This window comes from Nanorana parkeri, unplaced genomic scaffold (genome assembly GCF_000935625.1).
Source record: "Nanorana parkeri isolate BGI_ZX_2015 unplaced genomic scaffold, ASM93562v1 scaffold1451, whole genome shotgun sequence".
NCBI classification, from domain to species: Eukaryota; Metazoa; Chordata; class Amphibia; order Anura; family Dicroglossidae; genus Nanorana; species Nanorana parkeri.
In genome coordinates this window covers 314,512-336,616 of record NW_017307719.1, presented here as the reverse complement: position 1 = coordinate 336,616, position 22,105 = coordinate 314,512, and the positions used below count along the sequence as shown (strand labels likewise).

General features: G+C 45.0%; 1 protein-coding gene across 1 annotated transcript in view; it reads right to left on the bottom strand.

Annotated features, from left to right (window-relative positions):
- LOC108798330 (nodal modulator 3-like) overlaps nt 1-22,105 on the bottom strand; it is a 90,130-nt gene that overhangs the window by 59,071 nt on the left and 8,954 nt on the right. Inside the window, exons 3-12 of the mRNA XM_018570069.1 lie at nt 20,802-20,847; nt 19,125-19,225; nt 17,138-17,244; nt 16,790-16,862; nt 13,965-14,117; nt 8,295-8,432; nt 3,499-3,588; nt 2,728-2,833; nt 649-799; nt 245-422 (exon numbers count right to left, since the gene is read on the bottom strand). Of these exons, the coding sequence (XP_018425571.1) occupies nt 245-422; nt 649-799; nt 2,728-2,833; nt 3,499-3,588; nt 8,295-8,432; nt 13,965-14,117; nt 16,790-16,862; nt 17,138-17,244; nt 19,125-19,225; nt 20,802-20,847 (1,143 nt within the window). The remainder of the gene's footprint in view (nt 1-244; nt 423-648; nt 800-2,727; nt 2,834-3,498; nt 3,589-8,294; nt 8,433-13,964; nt 14,118-16,789; nt 16,863-17,137; nt 17,245-19,124; nt 19,226-20,801; nt 20,848-22,105) is intronic.

Here is a 22,105-nt window from a genome sequence, read left to right as displayed (position 1 = left end):
GCAGAGAGCCGTGACAGGATCGAGAGGTGAGCGAACGCCAGTATGGGTTCTCTCACCTCCCAATCTACTGAGCCGACGTGTGACAGTCTCATTATCACAGGTCGGCTAGAACTATGAGGTGAGTGAAAAGCACTCACCTCATAGTTCTCCTTTAAGTTAATTAACAATCAGTAACAAAAATTACTGCCATGTTCTGAATTTTTATTTTGCCCCTGCACTATATACATTTGCACACCTCTAGTACCTGTATGTTATAAGATCCTCTTCTTGCTTGAAAGCAGAACCGTCCTTGAGGGTCAGACTCTGTAGTAAGAACTGATGTTCTGTCTTTATCTTGAGGAGTCAAAGTAACTTTATATTTACTCATCGATTTCATACCTTCTGGAAAGTGTGTAATAGAGATATCCCCACACACACTAAATCTGTAAACATAAACATGGTTTCTTTACCCTCACACAGAAGTAAAAGCTGAACAGTTAAGATTAAATCATGTAGATATTATCATCACCTCTGAAAGGGCATGCAAGTCTAAGATAGAAGTATTAGACAACTGCAGAACAAAGACTAACACTTAGCAAGTGTCTGTTCATATACCAATTTGATGTGCAGTTTGCTCTAGGTCACAGGCTCTTTAGCAAATAAACTTACCTAGCTGCTATAATATCTGCCAATTGTGGCGTGTTTGGTGCAATCTTCACAGTGAGTGTATCAAAGAAGACATGTTCTTTCTTTGCATCAATACTGTATGTTCCCGCAGTCATGTTTTCTAAACGGAAGGATCCATCAGCATTGGTCGTAACTGTAAAACAAACAAAAAAAATTTTATATTGTTGTTCTTAGAATACTAATCAATAGGGTTGCAACTAAAAATTATTTTCATAAATCGATTAGTTGGCCTATTTTTTGGGGGGATTAATCGGATAAACAAAATACCATCTTTTATTTAACATAAATTACACAAATGGAGTGTTACGAACCAAGTTTACTTCAGAATAAAACAGTATGCACTTTTTTTGCACGCACACCACACTGGAACGCATTGCAGCACGTTCCAGTGCAGGTGATCACACCAGTGCAGGCGCATTTGGGGTGCCAATTAAATTATTTGCACATCCCGTAGCAGAATTTTCAGGCATATATTATAAAAGCCCAGTTCTCAGTATAGAGTTAGCCATAAATATTGGCCCAAGAATTATTGCTCTCACTCTGGTGCACATGGTGATACCTGACATGTATTGCACAATTGGCGTTTTTCTACGTAAAAAACCCAAGAGTTGCATCTCAGACTCTACAGGCCTCAGTTAGCATGTTAAAGGAGAACTATGGGGTTAGGGCTTTTCCCCATAGTTCTCCTTAGGGTAACGGGAGGACACAAACTAGCGTCCTCCCGTCACCCTAAGCCAAGTATAAGTACTATCCTTGTCGCACTCCTTACCGATATGTCCTTTGTAATGGGGGGTGCTCGCAGTGACTGCGGATGGCGCCGCGAATGTCAACAAAATTGTAGAAATGTCACCAGCACACCAGTCCTTTTAAGATAGCAAAAGCTTCATTTATTGAAGTTTTTGGTCATATGACCAAACAGGGTCCCTTCATCAGGCTTAAACATTGACAGATGCTAAAGCCTGATGAAGGGACCCTGTGCGGTCCCGAAAGCGCTTGTTTGGTCATATGACAAAAAACATCAATAAATGAAGCTTTTGCTATCTTAAAAGGACTGGTGTGCTGGTGACATTTCTACAATTTTCCTAAGCCAAGTATACCGTGAGCTACGGCTTGCGGTATACTGAGACGCCGAAGCGGATCCCGACAATTATGTCTGGATCCGTCGATCTGCTTGAGTGCCTATCTAGAGGCAGAGCCAACTGTACCCGCGCCCCCTCCCCCGTCTGCCGGTCAATGCTGGAGGATTGGAGCTGGGGGAATCCAGTCCCTCCCATGTCACGGCAGAGAGCCGTGACAGGATCGAGAAGTGAGCGAACGCCGGTATGCGTTCGCTCACTTTCCGATCTACTGAGCCGACCTGTGACAGTTTAATTGTCAAAGGTCGGCTAGAACTATGAGGATGAGTGAAAAGCACTCACCTCATAGAGTACTGTCTGTTTGGAACGGTTGCCAGGAGAAAGCCTCTTCTCTCTAAAAAGAACATGACGTCACGGCTTAGGTTTGCCAATTCGCATCTGTACAAACCACAAAACTTCTGGAACAATGTACTTTGGACAGATGAGACCAAAGTGGAGATGTTTAGCCATAATGCACAGCAGAAACCAAACACAGCACAAATTCAACTCAGCAAAAATACCCCATACCAACTGTAAAGCATGGTGCTTGGTTTTGCTAGCCCAAATCATCGACCATGAACTCCTCTGTATGTCATAGTGAGGAAAAACTGTCTGACAGCTAAAGCTTGGATGAAATTGTGTTACGTAACAGGAAAAAAAAGAAATATACAGTGGGACAAAATTCTGATAGTCATACAGAACACAATTACTTCAAGTTACTGCTGCTAAAGATAGTTCTACAAGCTATTGAATCAAAAGGTGTTTTTAATTTTATGTCATGTGTTTTTCATCTGAGGTTGTATTTACGTATTTAAGACCTGCTAAGGACCAGATGATTTTTATTATGTCCTGTTACTTAAAACTTTCTTTTTCACTGTATCTTGCATTGTCTTGAGTTATTCAACTTACTGAAGTTAACATATATATCGTGTGGCCTAGGACTTACCTTTCATCCGGTTGTTCAGTGTGACAACAGCATCGGCCACTCCTTCACCTTCTGGCCCATTTAAAACTCGACCAGTAACAGAGAAACCCATAACATGAAACACAGGCTGGAAAGGATAAGAGAACCACATCTTAATTACCAAGAGGCTAAACATACATTTAAAAGAGAACTATAGGGCAACCTTTTTATCCCATGGTTCTCTTTAGGGTCACTGGAGGACATATACTAACGTCCTCATGTAACCCAAAACACAGTATATAGTGGGCTATTGCCCACTATATACTGAGAGCGCGGCAGCTGGGACGGATCCCAACAATGTTGTAGAAATCCACCCAGCTAGCTGATTGACAGCGGGCTCTGCCTATCTAGAAGCAGAGCAAGCTGTGTCCGCCCCCTCCCACGTCCATTCCTCCAGCCAGCGCTGGAGGAGCGGAGAGGGGGGAATCCCTGCGGGGAACAGTGACTTCATAGTCACCGCTCTCTGCAGGGAGGTGTTCGGGAAGTGAGCGAGCAACGGTATGTGTTCGCTCACTTCACGATCACTAGAGCCGACGTGTGAGTTTCATTGTCACACATGGACTCATTATGGGGATGTGTAAATCACTCACCTCATAGTTCTCCTTTAAATTAAACAGAACAATGTCAACAGTCTTTGAATAACTAATCAATGCACAAGAATAAAAATATTTGCAGTTCACCGATTCAACTGGTTTTTAAAATGATTCACTCATCACTAATTATTACTTCTAATTTATATTGTTTCTGCTTTACCTCTAATCTGAAGCTGTTGTGTTCCACGATGAAATCAAGTCTGGATGGAGCAACATCAAAAGTAATTCTCTCCCCTCTGTAAAATGGGATCTGCAGAATTTTAAAATGTTTAATTTAATAACATTACTTCCCCAGTTACTGAACATGAATGTGAAAAAAACAGCATCTTGTTTTTAAACTGTAAAAAACGTCTGCCTACATGTAAAATATTTACATTTCAGTGCTTCCATGCATCCCACCAGCAATCTGCCTTTTTAAACTAAAAAAAAAAAAAAATACAATTGTTCCTTTAGGCTCCATACACATAGCTGAATATGGAGCCGTATAACTGCGCTGCGTAAGGCCTCATTCACACTGCCGTACAATACGCTGCATATATGCGCGTATTGTCCCATATGCAGCATATGCAAATAAATGGCTCCATACACATAGCTGCGTATGGAGCCGTATATTTGCGCTGCGTAAAGATGCGCAAAAACAGAATGGACCCAAGATGCTTCCGGGCTCAGTATTTCCCGCACGTACAGTTCATTTAAATTTCTATTACGAATTATGCATTCTGGGATTGCATATAGTGCACGCATATACGCAATATACAATTTTGCTCTTGCGTTGTGTGTGCATGAGTCCTAAAGATGCGCAAAAACAAAACGGACCCAAGATGCTTTAGGGACGCGTATTTCTGCGTATTTTACAGTTCATTAAAATGTCTATTACGAATGATGCATTCTGGGATTGGATATACTGTACGCATACATGCACGTATATACGCAATATACATTCTCTTGCTTTGTATGCGCATGAGGCCTTAGAGAGAATGTGCAAACTGTTACATGTCTGAACAGGAAAGAAAAGCCAAGCAAAGTTCAGGTAGTCTAAAACTTGTGTGCAAAAGGATGATAGGAATAAGAATTTTAAATTAATTTGAGTTAATTGGTCTTAAAGAAAGTTGAGGAAGAAACATATTCTGGGTGCCCACTGAGTCCAAGGAATGAACGCCATTCTCCTTAGGAAGAAAAGGAGATGGACAAAAAGGGAAGTACAATGTTCTCATGAAATAAAAGAATGATACTACCTTCAGAAGAAAGGAAGGAAAATTCATAAAACTATCAAGTCCCTATGGAAAATGAAAAACGATGCCAGCTCTAACAACCTCCAAACTGAAGGGATGACTAGCACAAAGGCCACCTTTTACAAAGTGATAGAAGGTACTTTGGAGAGCCCTGAAGGACAGAGGACCTGGTTAAGGTTTTATGAAGCCATAGGGACTTTGACAGGTGAGACAATGTGAGTAACACCCTTTACAAATGTGCAGGCCAAGAAATTAGATCAAAATACCTTGAAATAAAAATGCAAAAATATTACTCAGCGCCAGACTCCATAAAATCAAGAACCCAAGCTGCCAAAAAGGTCCGAGGGTCAAAGTTGTGGGTGTTGCAAGATTTAAAGAAAGCCTTCCAGGTATGGTAATAGAGAGAGGGAAAATACAATTTTTGTACTTACCATAAAACCTATTTTTTGGGGGCAGTTGAGGGGCAGAAACAGTCGGGCTGCACTGCAGTCTACAGGAGGTTTAGAACACTGGGAAAAAAAAAAAAATTGTAAGCCAGCCCCATAAAACCTCTCCTCTACCCAGCATGCCTCGGATTTTTGAACAAGCAGTACCAAGGCAAAGAAAAAACACAGAGGGATGGGGACCCATCTCCCTCAATGGACTCGAGGGAAAAGATTTTATGATTAATACAAAAAAAAAAAAAAAAAAATTATGTCCATTGAGGGACAGTCAGGATTTCCAAAAGCAGTCCAACTGAGAGGTGGGCAACAGAAAACAGTCTGTAAACTAGGACTACATGGAGGACAACCGCATGAGTCTGAACCACACGAGTTGAATTTCCCTGCAAGACAGGGGAATTTACTAATAACCAAGGGACACGGAGGATGGACCTCATGCTCAAGACCAGGACAGAGGAGATCACCACAAAGGTGAATTACTCTACCCGAAAGAACACTGAAAACAGAAATAGACCAACAATGTAATGTGGTCAACAGAAAAAAACTGGCCCCAGGAGAACAGGTCCCCAGATGGAACCTTGGACAAAAAAACAGGTTTTATGATAAGAATAAAGTTGCCTGGCCATATAACTGATCTCACAAATGAGATCTCCAAGAAATGCGAGAATCCTCACAGTGTAATATCCCATAATGATAATGATAGCTACTTGACCCCCAAGACTGATAAAAACCCAAGGGAACTTATCAAGTAATTGTGACAGAAGTAAAGGGGGTAGGGTGTGCACAATGTAACCCCACAAGTGTAGGCAGGGATGAAGGTATTATCCAAACTGCACAGCGCTTAGCAGAAGATTTCACTGGAGGGGCTGCTGTTCAATTGAAGGTTGGGATGCCTCAGATTAAATGTAAAAGAGAAAACATGAATAGCTCCCTCTCTTAGTGTAAGAACGTCAGTTTATTGATTAAAAAAAGCAAGACTGATACTCTAAAAGATCAGTCTGTATACAGCTTGTAAGAACATATCTACATGTCTTCTGATGAAGATGGTCTAACCATTGAAACGTGTTAAACCAAACTTATCCACTGCTTCCTATGATGATCTGAAGTCTAGTCGGTCTTGTGGCACATGTTCCCTTGTTAAATGCATGACCTTACAAGCTGTATACAGACGGATCTTTGTGAGCATCAGTCTTGCTTTTTTAATCAATAAACATTATTACACAAAGAGAGGGCGCTGTTCTTGTTTTCTTGTAGAAGGTCTACAGCAACCCCAGACTGGTGCACATGAAGGCAAGACTAAAAATAAACCATCCACTTTAACACTCAGAATGGTCTCTGAAGCCTGACAGGGGAACTTCGCAGAACTTACCTAACCTTGATCTAAAAGATGATTCTAAAAATCTTTTGACCCCTCCTGGTCCAACCAAGCATCCACAGATGTGGATCAAGAAGCAAAAACCTTAGCCACACTGCTAAGAAGAATCGCCTCATTAAGGACAGAACTGAAGGGAACTAGAGGAACTTCAGAGAGGCAGAGGATCAGCCACAGAAGGAATTATTTACAGGTGATCAGTTCCCACAAAGGATATGCTCTATCCCCAACAAGGGATCCTGCTGCTGGAAGCCCAACATGTTCATCCTGATAAGCCAGGGAAACACAGAGCCCTCTAGCAATGATTAGTTCAGCAGGAGCACCCAGGAGTGAAAACCTCTTCTGTCCGTATGGACACTACTGGTTGAGGAGAACCAAAGTGCACTGCATTGTCTCGAAGTAATACAGAGTGGTCAAGAATAGTGCTCAAAGTGTTGTTCAGTCTAGGGACCAGACCAATTGTCTTGTCTCTGGGATAACTCTCAAACCTTTTTGGAGGCGACGTTCCTACAACAGTAAATCAGCCTTAGTCATTAACACAGTAAAACTGACAGATGCAGCAAACTGGATAAGACGCCCAAAACATGCATACAGCGTGGTAGCTCCCAATGCTTTAGATCAAATGGCCTAACTCAAAAGGGAGTCTTCAGAGACAAGGTCAAACCTGGGGCTATGTCACGGCTCTCGACCTGGAAAGTGCTCTGCAGCTCACTAACACAGTACAATAAGGTCTGGAAAGCCCCAAAATGCAGAACCCAGTCCCAGAAGGTCACATTCCAGGCTAGCCCCCAGACTTATAGTCCAGCAGGGTCAAGGTATGGCCTCCAAAGTTAAGCTGAGGCAATGACAAACCAGCTCCAGCAGCTGTGTCAGCAAAGAATCTTGATTAATGTCACAGAGAAAAAAAAATAAAAAATCACGGAGCAAAAAAGGCTACCAAAAAAACCTTTTAGCAGAGTTAAACAGGCAACGTTACCATAGGAAAGGGAGCAAAAGCTTCTCCAATCCCAGTAAAAGGTTATTTAGGCAAAATAAAAAAAGGAGCTAGATAATCTTGCCCATGCCCTGCCCTGGTGGGATGCAGAAGACCCCCATTCTATATAGTCTAATCAACATTCGTAGTAGATTAAAAGCTTTAGTAAATCTCCAAATCGGGGGGCACGGTATGAAATTAAGCTACAAGGTGGCCACGGAGGAACAGAGCAGCTGCTACAGTGAATATCCAGATCTAGAGGTCCATTGTAACTTCAAGCTATACATCAGCTGCTGCTCTAGATAGGCAGAGCCAGCTGTCAATCACTCAGCTGGGTGGATCTCGACAGTAATGTCGGGATCCGTCCCAGCTACAACGGTCTCAGTATACTGGGCTTCGGGTCACAAGAGGACGGTAGTTTGTGTCCTCCCGTGACCCTTAGGAGAACTATGGGGAACAACACTTACCCCATAGTTCTCCTTTAACTCCTGTGGGTTTTGAGGCCCAGTTTGACACTGCAGAGAAACTGGGAAACACCAGGCCAAACATATGGCATGACTAGCCAGTAATGGTCCAACAATATTCTTATTTCAACACATAACCCAAGTTAAGATGTTCCACCTTCTATGAAACTAAGCTAAAACTTTGCTCTCTTCGTGCACAAAAAGCATAACACGTGCACGCTTGCTTTGTTTAATGTCTATTCTTCCAGGAGCAGGGTTTATACTCAAGGTATATGTTGTCCCCTTCAATGAACATCCACAGAAGAACACACACAGAAAAAAATGGAGGCCAGATTACTGTAACAATGAATAGACCTGTTGGTATGTGTAGACAGTAAAGCTTGCCATGGGAAGATCCAGCTAACAAGGGATTAGAAGAGACACCTGAGCTAAAATGCAGATGGTTCATCACACAGGAAAAAATCCTTATGCTTACCACACTGTAATCCCCACTTGGTAGTGACAGGAATGTAAAGGATCCATCATCCTTGGATGTGACATGACACAGATAGGGAATCAACATATCTTTACTCTGAAAGCTTTCAACCGGTATCAGATTGCAGCCCAAAATATCCTAAATATTGAAAATGATGTTAGCAAAACAATTGCAATTGTATATATTTAAGTAAAAATATAAAAGGAATAGGGTTCAGAAAGGTCAGAAAATATAGCAAATACTTAGCTATTAGAAATAAGCATTAGATCTGAAGAAGTTGCATGGATAAACTGTGAAACACCTTGAACAGTACAGAACAAATCTAGATGAATGTTACAAATTACTTTTCCATACTGACAAAAAGCGATAAACTGTGAAGTGGCCATTTCAGCACACATTATGCAGACATGCTTTCACCCTCCCTGGGAAATTCCATACAGCCATTGCCAGAGTGCATGCATGTTAACTGTAAGTGCCTGCAAAGAGGCTGCAGGAGATCAGCATCACTAAGATGCGATAAAAGATGACAAAACAAGGGGGGCGGGGGGGAACAAGTTTATGATACAGTGCTTTAGCAAGCTAAAAGTCATTAAAGGAGAACTATGAGGTGAGTGCTTTTCACACAGGGCAACAGATCGTAGATCCTGAATGGTAGGGACGTCACCAAGCAGTAACACACTGAGGGATGGGCAACAACAAACAAAACACCCAGAAGACCCCTCAAAGCGCCGCCTGCAACACTTTGCGCCCCAAACCAGCATCCGCCGATGCTAACACGTCCACCTTGTAGAACTTAACAAAAGGTGTGAACAGAAGACCAAGTAGCGGCCTTACAAACCTGAGAAACAGAGGCCCCATGGCGGAAAGCCCAGGAAGCCCCAACAGCCCTAGTAGAATGGGCAGTGACAGGAAACTGAGGCTCACGCCCCTTAACGGCGTACGCCTGAGTCACAACATTACGAATCCACGTAGAGATGGTAGCCGCCGACGCGGCCCGACCCTTACGAGGACCCTCCGTGAGCACGAACAGGGAGTCGGTCTCGCGGAAAGAAGCCGTAGCTTCCAAATAAACACGAAGAGCGCGAACCACATCCAAACAGTGGAGCGCACGCTCCTTCCTATGGACCGGCTTCGGACACAGGGAAGGTAAGACAATGTCCTCATTCAGATGGAATGCCGATACAACCTTCGGCAGGAACGCCGGCCGAGGACGGAGAACCGCCTTGTCCCGATGCAAAACCAGCAACGGGGACTTGCAGGACAAGGCAGCCAACTCCAACACCCGCCGAACGGAAGTGATGGCCACCAAAAAGGCCACTTTCTGTGATAAAGAAATAAGCGGAATCTCCCAAAGAGGTTCAAACGGGGAGTCCTGCAACACTAAAAGCACGAGATTCAAATGCCACGGAGCCAAAGGCGCGCGGACAGGGGGAGCAATGCGTGTCACCCCCTGAACAAAGGTGCGAACCAGAGCATTAGACAGCAAAGGCCGCTGGAAAAGCACCGCCAAGGCAGAGACTTGGCCCTTCACAGTACTCAAGGCCAGCCCCTGAGTCACCCCGCACTGCCGGAACGCAAGGATTCTGCTGATGGAGAATTTTGATGTACGCCACCGCGGTGGCGTTGTCTGACTGGACCCGGACCGGGGATTGAAGCCACCACCGCAGGGAGGCCCTTGCCTCCCGAGAGATCCGAATCTCCCTGTCCAAGGACAGGGGGGACTTGTCCTACTGCACCAGGATGTTCATCTGCAGGGAACTGGTATGGTGTTGCGCAAAAGGCACCGCCTTGAAGGAGGCCACCATGAGACCCAGGACCTGCATGCAAACCCGAATGGGGGACCACTGGCGAGTCCTCAGTAGCCGGACCTTGGAACGGAGCTTCAGGAGCTTGTCCTGGGGCAGAAAGACCCGGGCCGCGACCGTGTCCAGAACCAAACACAGATACTCCAGGCGAGGCGAAGGCACCAGGCAAGATTTCCGCAGGTTCAGAAGCCACCCGAACTCCTCCAAGGACCGCACCGTGACCCCCAGAGCTGTCACCATGGAAGAATGCGACTCTGCCCGCAGGAGCAGATCGTCCAGGTACCCCACGATCGCAACCCCCCGACAACGCAACAGCGCCAGAATCGGGGCTAGCACCTTGGTGAACACACGTGGGGCCGACGCCAGCCCGAAGGGCAGCGCCACAAACTGAAAGTGGTCCTCCCCCACCGCGAAACGAAGAAATCGCTGATGAGACTCGCAAATGGGGACATGAAGGTATGCATCCCGGATATCGATGGAGGCCAGCAGATCCCCCTGACGGAGCCATGCCACCACGGACCGCATGGACTCCATCCGGAACCGACGGACCCGCACAAAGGTGTTCAAGCGTTTGAGGTCCAGGATGGGCCGCACCCTCTCTTTCTTGGGCACAGTAAAAAGGTTTGAATAAAACCCTTTGAATCTTTCCGCGGAGGGAACAGGCACAATCACCCCCTGGGACCGAAGGTCCGCCACCGCGCGATGGAGATCCGCCAACCGCGAAGGGGATAGTCGCGTGTTGGACGGGAAGAAACGGTTGCCCGGCCGGGACAGAAACTCGATCTTCTAGCCCGAAGAAACCAGCTCCCGGACCCAAGAGTCGGAGACGTGGGCCAGCCAAAAATCCGCGAAGAGCCGAAGGCGGCCCCCCACCCCGGGACCCGGAGTCGGGGCCCGACCTTCATGCGGACTGGGGCTTGCCGGCGGGTTTGGCAGACTTGGGCTGCCACGGACGCTTGGAGGAGTGGGAAGAGGAGGGTTTGTTAAACTTACCGCCCTTGTCGGAGGGCGGCGGGGGCCGAAAAAGCCGCTTATGAGCGGAGAAGGTAGGCCCAGGCTTCCGGCGCTGTTCCTTCTTGCGCGCCTGGGGAAGGAAGGTACTCTTACCCCCCGCCAGATCCTTAATGATCTCATCCAAGGTGGAACCAAACAGACTTTTCCCCAGTAAAGGGCAGTTCCTGAAGAGCCTTCTTGGAAGCCTGGTCTGCCGACCAGCACTTAAGCCATAGCAACCGGCGAAGCGTCACCGCTGACATCGACACCCTGGATACCAAGGGCGCCGCATCCAAGGCCGAATTACAGACATAACGCAGACCCAGCACCAACTGGTCCGCCAATTCCACTAAGGTGGGGGAGACGTTCTCCTCCGCAAGACCCTGATGTAACATTTTAGCCCACTCAGAGTCTGAGAGACCAAGGCCGAAGCCAAGACCGGACGCATGAGAGTGCCCGAGACAGAGTACAGGGACCGCAAAAGCGCCTCAGCCTTCCTATCGGAAGGATCCTTAAAGGATGGAGAATCCTCCACCGGGATAACCGTGGCCTTGTTTAAACGAGAGACCGGCGGGTCCACCACCGGTGGTGAAGACCACTTAGACACAAAGTCCTCCTCAAAGGGATAGCGAACCGAGAACCGTTTCGGAACCGCAAAAGACTTGGAAGGCCGTTTCCACTCCTTATAAATGAATTCATCAAAAAAGGAGATGTAAGGAAACACCTTGGCGGAACGTCTACTCTTATGCGTTCCAAACTGCACGTGCGGCAGCGCGGAAGTGCTGGCAACGTCTTCAATTTTTAGAGTCTCCCTAACAGCGCGGACTAGCGCAGAAACCGTCTCACGTTCCTGAACCAGGAGCGTAGACGCGGCCTCATCCTCACTGGCCGAATCAGGCTGCGAGGAATCACCAGGATCAGGACGCGGTGATGTCGTGGGAAGTTCCCCTTCCTCCTCTGACTCCCCCGACAGGGCAGGGGACAGGACTGGCAAAGCCCATTTCCTAGGCGGACGCTGCGTCAAGGCGTGCTCAATGCGCGACACAAAACCATCCATGGCAGAGGAAAAGACCTCCAAGGACAGTGCGGTACATGCGGTACCGACCACCCCCTCTGAGGAACCCGAGGGGCGCACCGGAGACTGGCAAAAGGAGCGCAGGCGTACAGGCCGCACAAAGAGGGGACCTAGAGGGGTCCGCAGAGCGAAGCCCACAGCCCTCACACGGCAATGCAGAGGAGTCATCCCTGCGATCCATGGCCCCCACAAAAAAACACTCCCCAGACCGGAGACCACCACAGCAAGAGAGAGAGACCTCGTCCCACATCCAACATGGTAGCCGTGGAGCCGGCCGGAGGCCGCGATCAGACCAGGGCCTCGAGTAGTGGCCGCTGCCGCCGAACGATCGGCAGTAGCCGCGGATGTCTCTGCACACGCTGCAGCAGCAGCTTAACACCCCCCCAGCACCTAGCCCCACAGCGGCAAACCCCCACAGGAGGTCCAGCCACCCCAGACCCAGCCAGACAGCACACCATGAGGTAGGAGGGGGGGGCGGGGGAACAGGCAGCCAGGGAATGCAGCTGTGACAGAAATAGCGCAGCCCCAGCACAGCATCTTACCACCTGAAGATGTCACGAGCCCCTCGACAGTCACCACCACCACATACATACCCCCCTTCGAGGATCCACAGTCAGGACGGGTAGGGGAGCGGTGGACACAACGCCCCCGACCGTAGCCGCGGCGCCGCCAGCCTGCGCGGAATGCTGTAACAGGAAGGCCAGGACCACCTGCCATATGCACCCCACCGGGACGAACCCATAGGCGTCGAGAGGAACCCAAAGTCGCAGCCGACCCACCGTGGCAGAGCCTGCATGCGCTCGTCGGTCACGCAGGGGAGACTACAAGGATCTAAAACATCCAGCGTGTCGCCCTGGTGACACTTGCTTGAAGAAAAGCGGGGGGGGAAAAAAAATGGAGGAAAAGAAAAAAATTCCCAGAGAAATTTTTTTAGCTCCTTACTCCTGACGGTAGGCAAAAAACTGGAGACTTGACAGCAAGTGAGGGGTTGGGCCACCAGCAGGGGCCGCCCCTAGGCTGTCTTGTCTTTTAGTTATGTGCCTAGCGTCCTACTCCTGCAGGTGGCGATATACCCTACCATTCAGGATCTACGATCTGTTGCCCTGTGTCCTTCAATGAACGGGAGAAAACACTAATTCTCATAATTCAAGCCGACCTGTGACACTGAAGCTGTCACAGGTCGGCTCTATTGATCAGGAAGTCAGCGAACACATACCACCGATCGCTGGCTTCCCGATCATCTCCCTATAGAGAGCGGTGACTATTAGTCACCACTCCCCGCATGGACTTCCCCTCTGTTTCTCTAGCACTAACTGGGCGGAACCGACAGGGGAGAGCGCGGGCACAGCTGGCTCTGCTCCTCTATCAGCAAGCGGGGTTGATCTCGACAGTATTGTTGGAATCCGTCGCAGCTGCGGCATGGCTCTGCACTCAGTATACTGAGTTTTGGGTCACCCAAGGACATTCGTATATGTCCTTCTGTGACCCTGAAGAGAACTATGGGCAAAAAAGGATGCCCCATAGTTCGCCTTTAATTTAGGGTTTACATCTATGTTAGTAATGAGTACCTAAAAGAAAAAAGGTAAACTGTAGCTAAAATAGTTCTATACAGGGACCTCAAAACATACCAGTGATGTGCAATTTATACTTGCCTCTTTGGTGTCCATGGCTGCATATCCCTCTGAGAAAAAAACTCGGCCAGTGGTACTCTTGCTACCAGCATAATGAACATAGCTAATTATGTTCCGAGCATAGAACATTTTTCTACAATAAATTTAGTTCAGGATGTTGCCATACCTCTCCTTTGATGGTTGATGAAAACAGTAGAAACATGACTCCTTTCATTGGTTCCCCATCACTACGCACTGAACCAGAAACATCATAACCAGCAACAACAAGAGGGCTAGAAGCATGAGCATTGGAACTGGTCACCTGAACCACTGCGGTTGCCTAAAACAGAGAGCAGTAAAGAAAAGAAAACTGTATCTGAAAAGTCAAATTAAACCTTCTGGGCGGAAATTATAAAACTTGGAGCAGACAAAATCTGGAGCAGTTGTTCAGGGCAACAAATCAGCTTATCTATTCAGTTCCTTCAGCTAAGATTTGAAAATGAAAAAGAGAAGCGGATTGGTTGCCATGCTCAGCTAATCCAGATTTTGTCTGCTCCAGTTTTGATAAATTCCCCTTACTGTATTTTAGGAGGATAGTTAGGTACCTACCAAATGTCTGCTTTACATTTTCTAGAAGACACTAGAAAAACTAAAATAGTGCAACAGTCTAAGGGCCCATTTACACCAGGGCAGAAAATTGAAGATAAATTTAATGCAAACACAGTAGTGCATGTTACGCCATGGGATGCTTAACGCACCAAAACAGACCAGCTGCATTTTTGCTAGCACAGCACACTGCAATGTAACAGATTTAGTGCAATGTCACGTGTTGCGGTGTGCAATTCATGGCAGGCATTTTGTGAAGGTATTCACAATGGAAGGCAATGCAGTGCATCAACACATGCGTATTACTGTTGTGCAATAGAGTGAATGGGCCCTCATAGTATTCCATCGACTGATGCAACATACAATTTGTAATGGTTACTAATTCTAAAACTAAGGCTGGCCACAAATGTTGCAAAATGTTACCCCCTCCCGCATCCTCCTAGTGGTCTATTAGTATAACCTTATTGGCCAATAGGAATATGTAAGGATTGGCCAGCTATCAACACTGGAACGAAGTCTAACAATCATTTTAGAAGACCCTAGGATTCAGGGCCTTGAGATGTTCATGCAGCGCTAAAAAAAAATAGCTGAGGGTACAAGGTTAATTTCCGTTTAGATTCTAGTGATTTGGATGATGGGTGTAGCTCAAAAGCAATGCCAGGACATAGATGAACTGCTAGCACTATCCAGCAAACAAAGCAATTGAGCTAAAGACAGAAGACCAGCTTAATATATCTTAAAGGAGAATTATAAGGAGAGTGAAATACACTCATCCTCATAATTAGAGCCGACGTGCGATACTGCAACTGTCACACAACAAATGATCGAGAACTGAGCAATCACATACCGCTAATCTCCCTGCAGAGAGCAGTAACTGTCAAGTCACTGCTCCCCGCAGGGATTTCCCCCTCCCCTATCTGTTCCTCCAGCACTGACGGGGAGAAGGTGGGCAGAGCCAGCTGTCAATCGGGTGGCTGGGTGGATCCAAAAAATATGGTCAGGATCTTTCTCAGCCGCAGTGCTGTCAGCATATAGTGGGTAATGGGCCCGCTATATGCTGAGCTTTTAGTCACAAGAGGACATAGTAAATGTCCTCCTGTGACCCTAAAGAGAACTATGGCCCAAACAAAAATGTTTGGGCCATAGTTCTTTTAATTTACATTCTATCTAAGCCACTGCTGTATGATTTTACAGAAACCATTCCTCATTTGGATCTTTTGGTAAAGCCTGAAACGTATTCATCCTCCGCTTCCCGTACCACCAATCAGATTCTGTTAGAAATTAAATTTGTGAGGAACTTCTTTGTACTGACAATCTAATAAATCAAGCTTTTTAATTATATAGTAAGCTTACGGTGAGTGTTTGAGAATCTCTTCTGCATTATAAACAGAAATAAAAAAGCCCACATCAGAAAACTGACAAAATGAAAAGGGGTGCACCACAGCAATGTTTGGATGAAAAATGGAAGACCTAGTTACGTATGCTGTACTACTTTTTATGAATTTTAAGGCTTCCATTTGTACTGCAATGCACCTTTAATCACCTTATTTCTCCTAAAAACGTACATAAAGAGGAAACGGGGAGGAAAAAAAAAAAAACTGAGGCTCTCTAATGCAGTAGAGACGTGCAAGGTCTCATTTGCAATAAAAATAAACTTAACCGCCTGTTCACAATCTTTTTAATATACAATGAGCTGTGCACAGCTTGTACTTAAAGGAGAACTATGACATGAGTGATTTCCACTCACCTCATAGTTCTAGCCGACCTGTGACAATGAGACTGTCACAGGTCGGCTCAGTAGATCGGGAGGTGAGGGAACACATACCGCGTTCCCTCACCTCTCGATCCTGTCACGGCTATGTGCCGTGACAGGGGGAGGGGCTGGATTCCCCTCTCCCCGCTCCGATCTGCCAGCACTGACTGGCGGAACAGACGGGGGAGGGGGCGGGTACAGCTGGCTCTGCCTCTAGATAGGCAGAGCCAGCTGTTACTTACGCAGCTGGGCGGATCCCATCATCTAAGTCGGGATCCGCTCCAGGTGCAGCATCTCAGTATACCGCGAGCTGTAGCTCGCGGTATACTGAGCTTAGGGTAACGGGAGGACGCTAGTTTGTGTCCTCCCGTTACCCCAAGGAGAACTATGGGGAAAAACACTGACCACATAGTTCTCCTTTAAAACTTAAGTCTCATAAAAAATTTAAAAACCCTAAACCAATGCATCCCTTCTCTAACACTAAGTTTGCCTTAACCTTAAAAAAAAAACTATTTTTACAATCTGACCTAGGCCAGTGTCCTTGTTTGTTTGTTCCTTATTTACTATCCCCTATGTGAGTTTTTTAGTGATAGGTACTGTTACACTACTCTTTATTTTCTCAAAGCTGAATAAAAAGTAATGCCCAAATATACCTCTTTTAAAGTCCAAGTGGGATGTGATGCAATAATTTCATATTCCCCTGGAAGAACTTTATTAAAGGAATATCTACAAAAAAAAACAGAAAAGAGTTGACATATTAAGAAAGAAACAGAAACTATCATTTTCATTACAGGCACTTCATAAAACAATGACCTAGATTTATGAATACAATAATGGCTTTGCAGATAGAAGTGGAGTTTAATACAAAAACAATTTCTACTTCACGCATTTCAAATACTTTTGTACGTAAGGAACATTAAGTTAGGAGCTGTTGGGATAAATCTGCTGCAAAACCTAAATTGTTCGTATAGTTTTTTTGTAAATGTGTTTAAAACACTTACTTTCCCCCTTGTTGAGTGGCAGTTGTTTGTAGGCTTACTCCACTGCCTGTTCTTCTCAAAGAAACCTGCACTCCAACTGGACCTAAGTCCTGGTTTCTGCTAAGAACCTGCAATATGATTTTATTTTTTTTAAACTATGAATAATATCAAATGTTAGATTAAAACATTTGTAAACATTTATGTTATATACATTCATCCCTAGAGTTGGCCACATACAAATCGATAGGATCATCCAATGAGAATACAATAAATGATATTTGAACAACGAATATATAGAAGACAATAAAATATGTAGGATAAATAACTTAGACAAACATTCAATGATATAAGAAAGACTTATGAAGGTAGGGATTTAATATCATTCAAACATGTTCTTGATGTTCCTATACAACTGCCGTGTAAACTGCATTTCATATGATATTACTCTGTTACACTGTATGTTTTATACACTCTGTTACTGCATCCCATCTATAAAAAATTCTCAATAAAACATTTTGTGAAAGAGAATACAATAAATGATCGAACTGTGTAAGAATCATAAATCACAAAGCCTCCACTCGATCAAGTCAATAAGCTTTTAGTTACAAGTCAATCATTCATGGCGGAATTTTAGGGATAATTTCTGATCGATTAAACTAATATCTGCATGTGTGTCAGACAACCTATTGAAAGCACTCATTTAATTGTTCTGTTTTATGATTGATCATTTCTTATCTATTGAAAACTATGATTGTTGGGAATTGTATTTTCAGTCGATGTGGTATGTGTTGCATCATATTTTAAACTTTTCTCACAAGTACTCAATAGGCACATGCAGCAATTACAGTGATTGTGTGCAGACACCAAACATACAGCAATCCTCTGAGTAACTGAAACGTCTAATATCAGAAGACGCTGTAATGTACATTTAAAATGGTCAGTTAGCCCACAACTGTTACATAATATTAGCGGGGTAATTCAACCCTGGCTTCTTTTGTTGGCACCCAGCCAGCAAAGAGATGTTTGCAAATGGGTAGCTTTTGACATTCTGAGAGGGACTTATTTCCTATCGTATTTTATGTAGAGTAAAGCAGGAGCAGTACGATGCCAGACAAGAGTATATATGGTAAAGTACTATCACCAATAAAAACCAAGAGAGATACAAGAAGCTAGTGGCAAATTTATCCTGGGCAGACTTCCACTAGCAGCTGAAAATCAACTTTGATTATACGCAGAAAAAAACCAAAAATGTCATAAAAATGAATACCCAACGCCACTCCTAAAACGTCTATGTCAAATACTTATAACACTGGGTACTGTTGGTAATTGCATACCCTATGGTACACCCCCCACCCTCTATGCGATCTTACTGGACCCTAGTGATTGGCCACTCGGGCCCCAAGCATTTCATTGTGCTCTCCATACCTAGATAAAGAGATTTTGACTATGCTGTAGAGGGGACTGGAACAATGCTAAAAATAGGTTCAGACAAAGGAAGGCGAGCTAGAGTTTAATTTTATTTAAAGAAGAACGCAGTTAAAAACCACAAACTTACCTTTGCCGTGGGGCTACACCTGCACTGCAAGGGTTAAATGCTCATTTTGTCGAGGTGGGCTCAAAAAAAAAAAGCATACTTACTCACCTGATCCTCAGTCACGCAGCGGTTAATACTTACCTCTCTCCCCCGCTGCTCAGGCTATGGAATGTCCCTGGGTGTCCTTACATGTAATGTAGGTCTGCATGAGACATGATGACCTCAGCAGTCCTTAGACGGTTAGACCCCAGGAAACAAGAGTCTACAAAGACCAGTCTGGCAGCCCGGAGAGAGCCAGCGGGATTGAGGACCAGGTAAGTAAACCTGCTTTGAGTCCCTAGACAAAACGAGTACTTAACTCTTGCAGTGTGAGGGTAGCCCCACAGCAAAGGTAAGTTTGTGATTTTCCCAGAGTTAGTCTTTAAATAAGGTTTGTATAAAAATAAAACAGAAAACAGGAATCATCGGTCATACCTTTCCATTCACTGAAAATCCTGTGAAAACAAAATTAACATCTTCCCCCTTTGTACAAATGTCATTGACTCCATCCACATGGAGGGAAACACTGGTTGGCTCTGCAGAGAAGAAATGTTACTGATGAAGGAGGTGCACATTCTTTATGACAAGGCAAAAGCATAACACTAATACAACAGTAATCAATCCAAACAAGAAGAAATGTTTTTACAGTAAGAAATATATTTTCCAGCCCACCCTCTGTGTACAAAGGGTGTGCCATGATATCTTCCCCTGACAAGGATGGGTTAGTCCTTAAACACACTCTCGGCATTGAAAGCAGAAACTTGAAAAATAGAGGTCACAGCAAATGGGTAGAAGGAAGTCATCATTACTGGACAATCATGGGATTTTTAGCTATTTAAAAGGGCAACTGTACCTTTGGGGAGAGCCATACTCTGTGGGACCGCTAGAGGAGGTACGGTTCCCCACAGGAAAGAAAAGGGCACATGCAGGATTAAGAGGACCGTTTGGGGATTTTTTTCAAAAGAAAAGCTATGCAGCTTCAGGCAGAGAAACAAAGTGAAGACTGCTGGAATGGGGACAGGAGTAAGGCTACTTTGCCTTTACATACCCTGTACCTCCAGGTATAAGGGATACTGTAAATTCACTCCCCTTTCTTCCACATAAAGCATTGGTGCTTAGCATTTGACCACTCCATCACCCGAGTCACCACAGAGAGATGGAGAGACTCCCCAACTTTACATAAGCCCCATCCTGCATACTGATGTCACCTCCATACCCAGAATGTGAATGAAGAAAGAAGGTGAATGTGAGAGACAGTAGGAACTGTTCTTACAGGAGAACCTGCTACTATGCTATGAATGGGCAAAATGACACATTCATTTAACGTATCTTCTCCTTATCCACACAATATCTCTAATTGCTACTGAAGCCACAAAAAAATATTAGGCACTTCAAGATAGAAGCAAAATTGGGTCATTGTCCCTGCCCCAGCATAAAGCAGCTTTGGATAATCAAATCGCCAGATACAGGTTCTCACGAATGTTTACAGATATTTGCAGGGTGAATGGCACTGTGAATTGTTTATAACTAGAACCCTAAGGCTAACTGGACAGGTGTGAGAGTTTATAGCCTCAAAGAGACTGGCCTTTAATTTCCATGTGCCTAGTGTCCAATTCTCCTGTAGGCAACAGTATAATCCTAGGTTGCTTAATCATCAACAATACCTGTTGATCCTATAAGAAATCTTGTGAGCGCCCAACTGCCTGCGCTGCACTTTAAGTTAAATTGTTGCCAGCTATTTCTGTAAACTACCAACCCCCACCCCCAAATATTATGCCGGAAAAAAACATCAATTTTAAATGTGCTGAACTCTTCATCTTTAAGTTTTTTTTATAAGGTAATTTAAAGCACAGTCTTACATTTTACGACACACAGAGCCTAACGTAGTAAACTGATCAATGGAGTGGAAAACAATCCTAAAAGCATTGATATGTTTCATTCATATCATACAGAACACGTAACAAGATTTCAGGAGGATTATGAGAAGCTTGTGGGAGTGTCTTGGGATTTACTGATTATACCTAACTAATGCAAATAGGTGAAACTAGGGAATGTAAAATATACACACACAAAGCCACAGGGAGCTATTATAGCTAGCAAACAGCAACTTACCAAAACTCCACCCTAGGGGAGGCTCAATCTTTAGAACAAAATCCCCCTGCAAGAATAAAAGATACAACATGCTGTTATTACAACTGTTATGGACAATAATATGCAAATACTATGTGTAAGTACATAATCTGGACATGCAAAATGCTTTTCTGTGTTGGCCTGCTGTGGCTGAATTTTTTTCACTGGCAAGTATTCGCTATATGACTTAATCAGGTAGTGCAAAATAGGGCTGCAAGGAATTATTCTTTTCAATCGATTTGTTGGCCGATTATTTTTTTCGATTAAATCGGACTAAAAATAAATAAAAATTTTTTTTTTTTTTTTTTTAAAGAGAACTATGGGCTAATCTTTTTTGGCCATTGTTTCCTTTTAGGGTCACAGGACGACATATACTAATGTCCTCCGGTGACCCAAAACTCAGTATATAGCAGGTTATTGCCCCCCATATGCTAAGAGCACAGAATCGTGCCGCAGCCGGTATGGGTCCAAACAATACGTCATTTGTATGTAGGTGCATCTGACTTGTGTTTCCATTCATATGCGCGCATTCGCTGGGCGGGGGACTTAACAATTTTGGGGGGTATTTTTACATTTATTTTATTTACCTTTATTGTTTAAACTTTTTTTTTGTTACCTTTATTACTAATCACATGGAGGGGCTCACAAGCCCACTATGTGATAGCGCATTGGAGGTGACAGGTTTTCTTTTAAGGTGACATTAGTGGCCTTTTAAACCCCTAGGGTCACCTTTCCACTTAAAAAGGAGCTATTCAAGCATACATGACTTGAATAGCTTCAGCCAGGGAATGTAAACACAGCAGCCAGTGGGTGTGTACAATTTGAATAAGCCAATAGCAGGCTGGCTATTGCACCCGCCCACTGCCTGCCTTCAATCCAGCAGCGGAAGGACCTAAAGGAGAAAAGTTATTCTTCAGCAGTTGAGGACCTGAAGGAGAACTTTATTCTTTAGGTCCTTCCTCTGCTGGATTGACAGCAGGCAGTGGGCAGATGCAATAGCCAACCTGCTATTGGCTATTTCAAATTGCAATAGCAGAATGGCTATCGCACACACCCACAGCGAACAAGCCTCCCCGACCCACGCGCCCCCGCAACTCTCTCGGCCTGACGCCTGACAGCTGGGGCGCGTCTCCTCCGCTGCCGATACAGGCAGGGGAGAGCAGCAGGATCGGAGGTGACAGACTGCAGCGGGGAGGAGAGCGGCAGTGTAGAGTCAGTGGTTGTGGCGGCGGCCGAGGGGGGGGGGCAGGTTTTAACGACTAAGCAGAGTGGCGGTGGAGGAATGG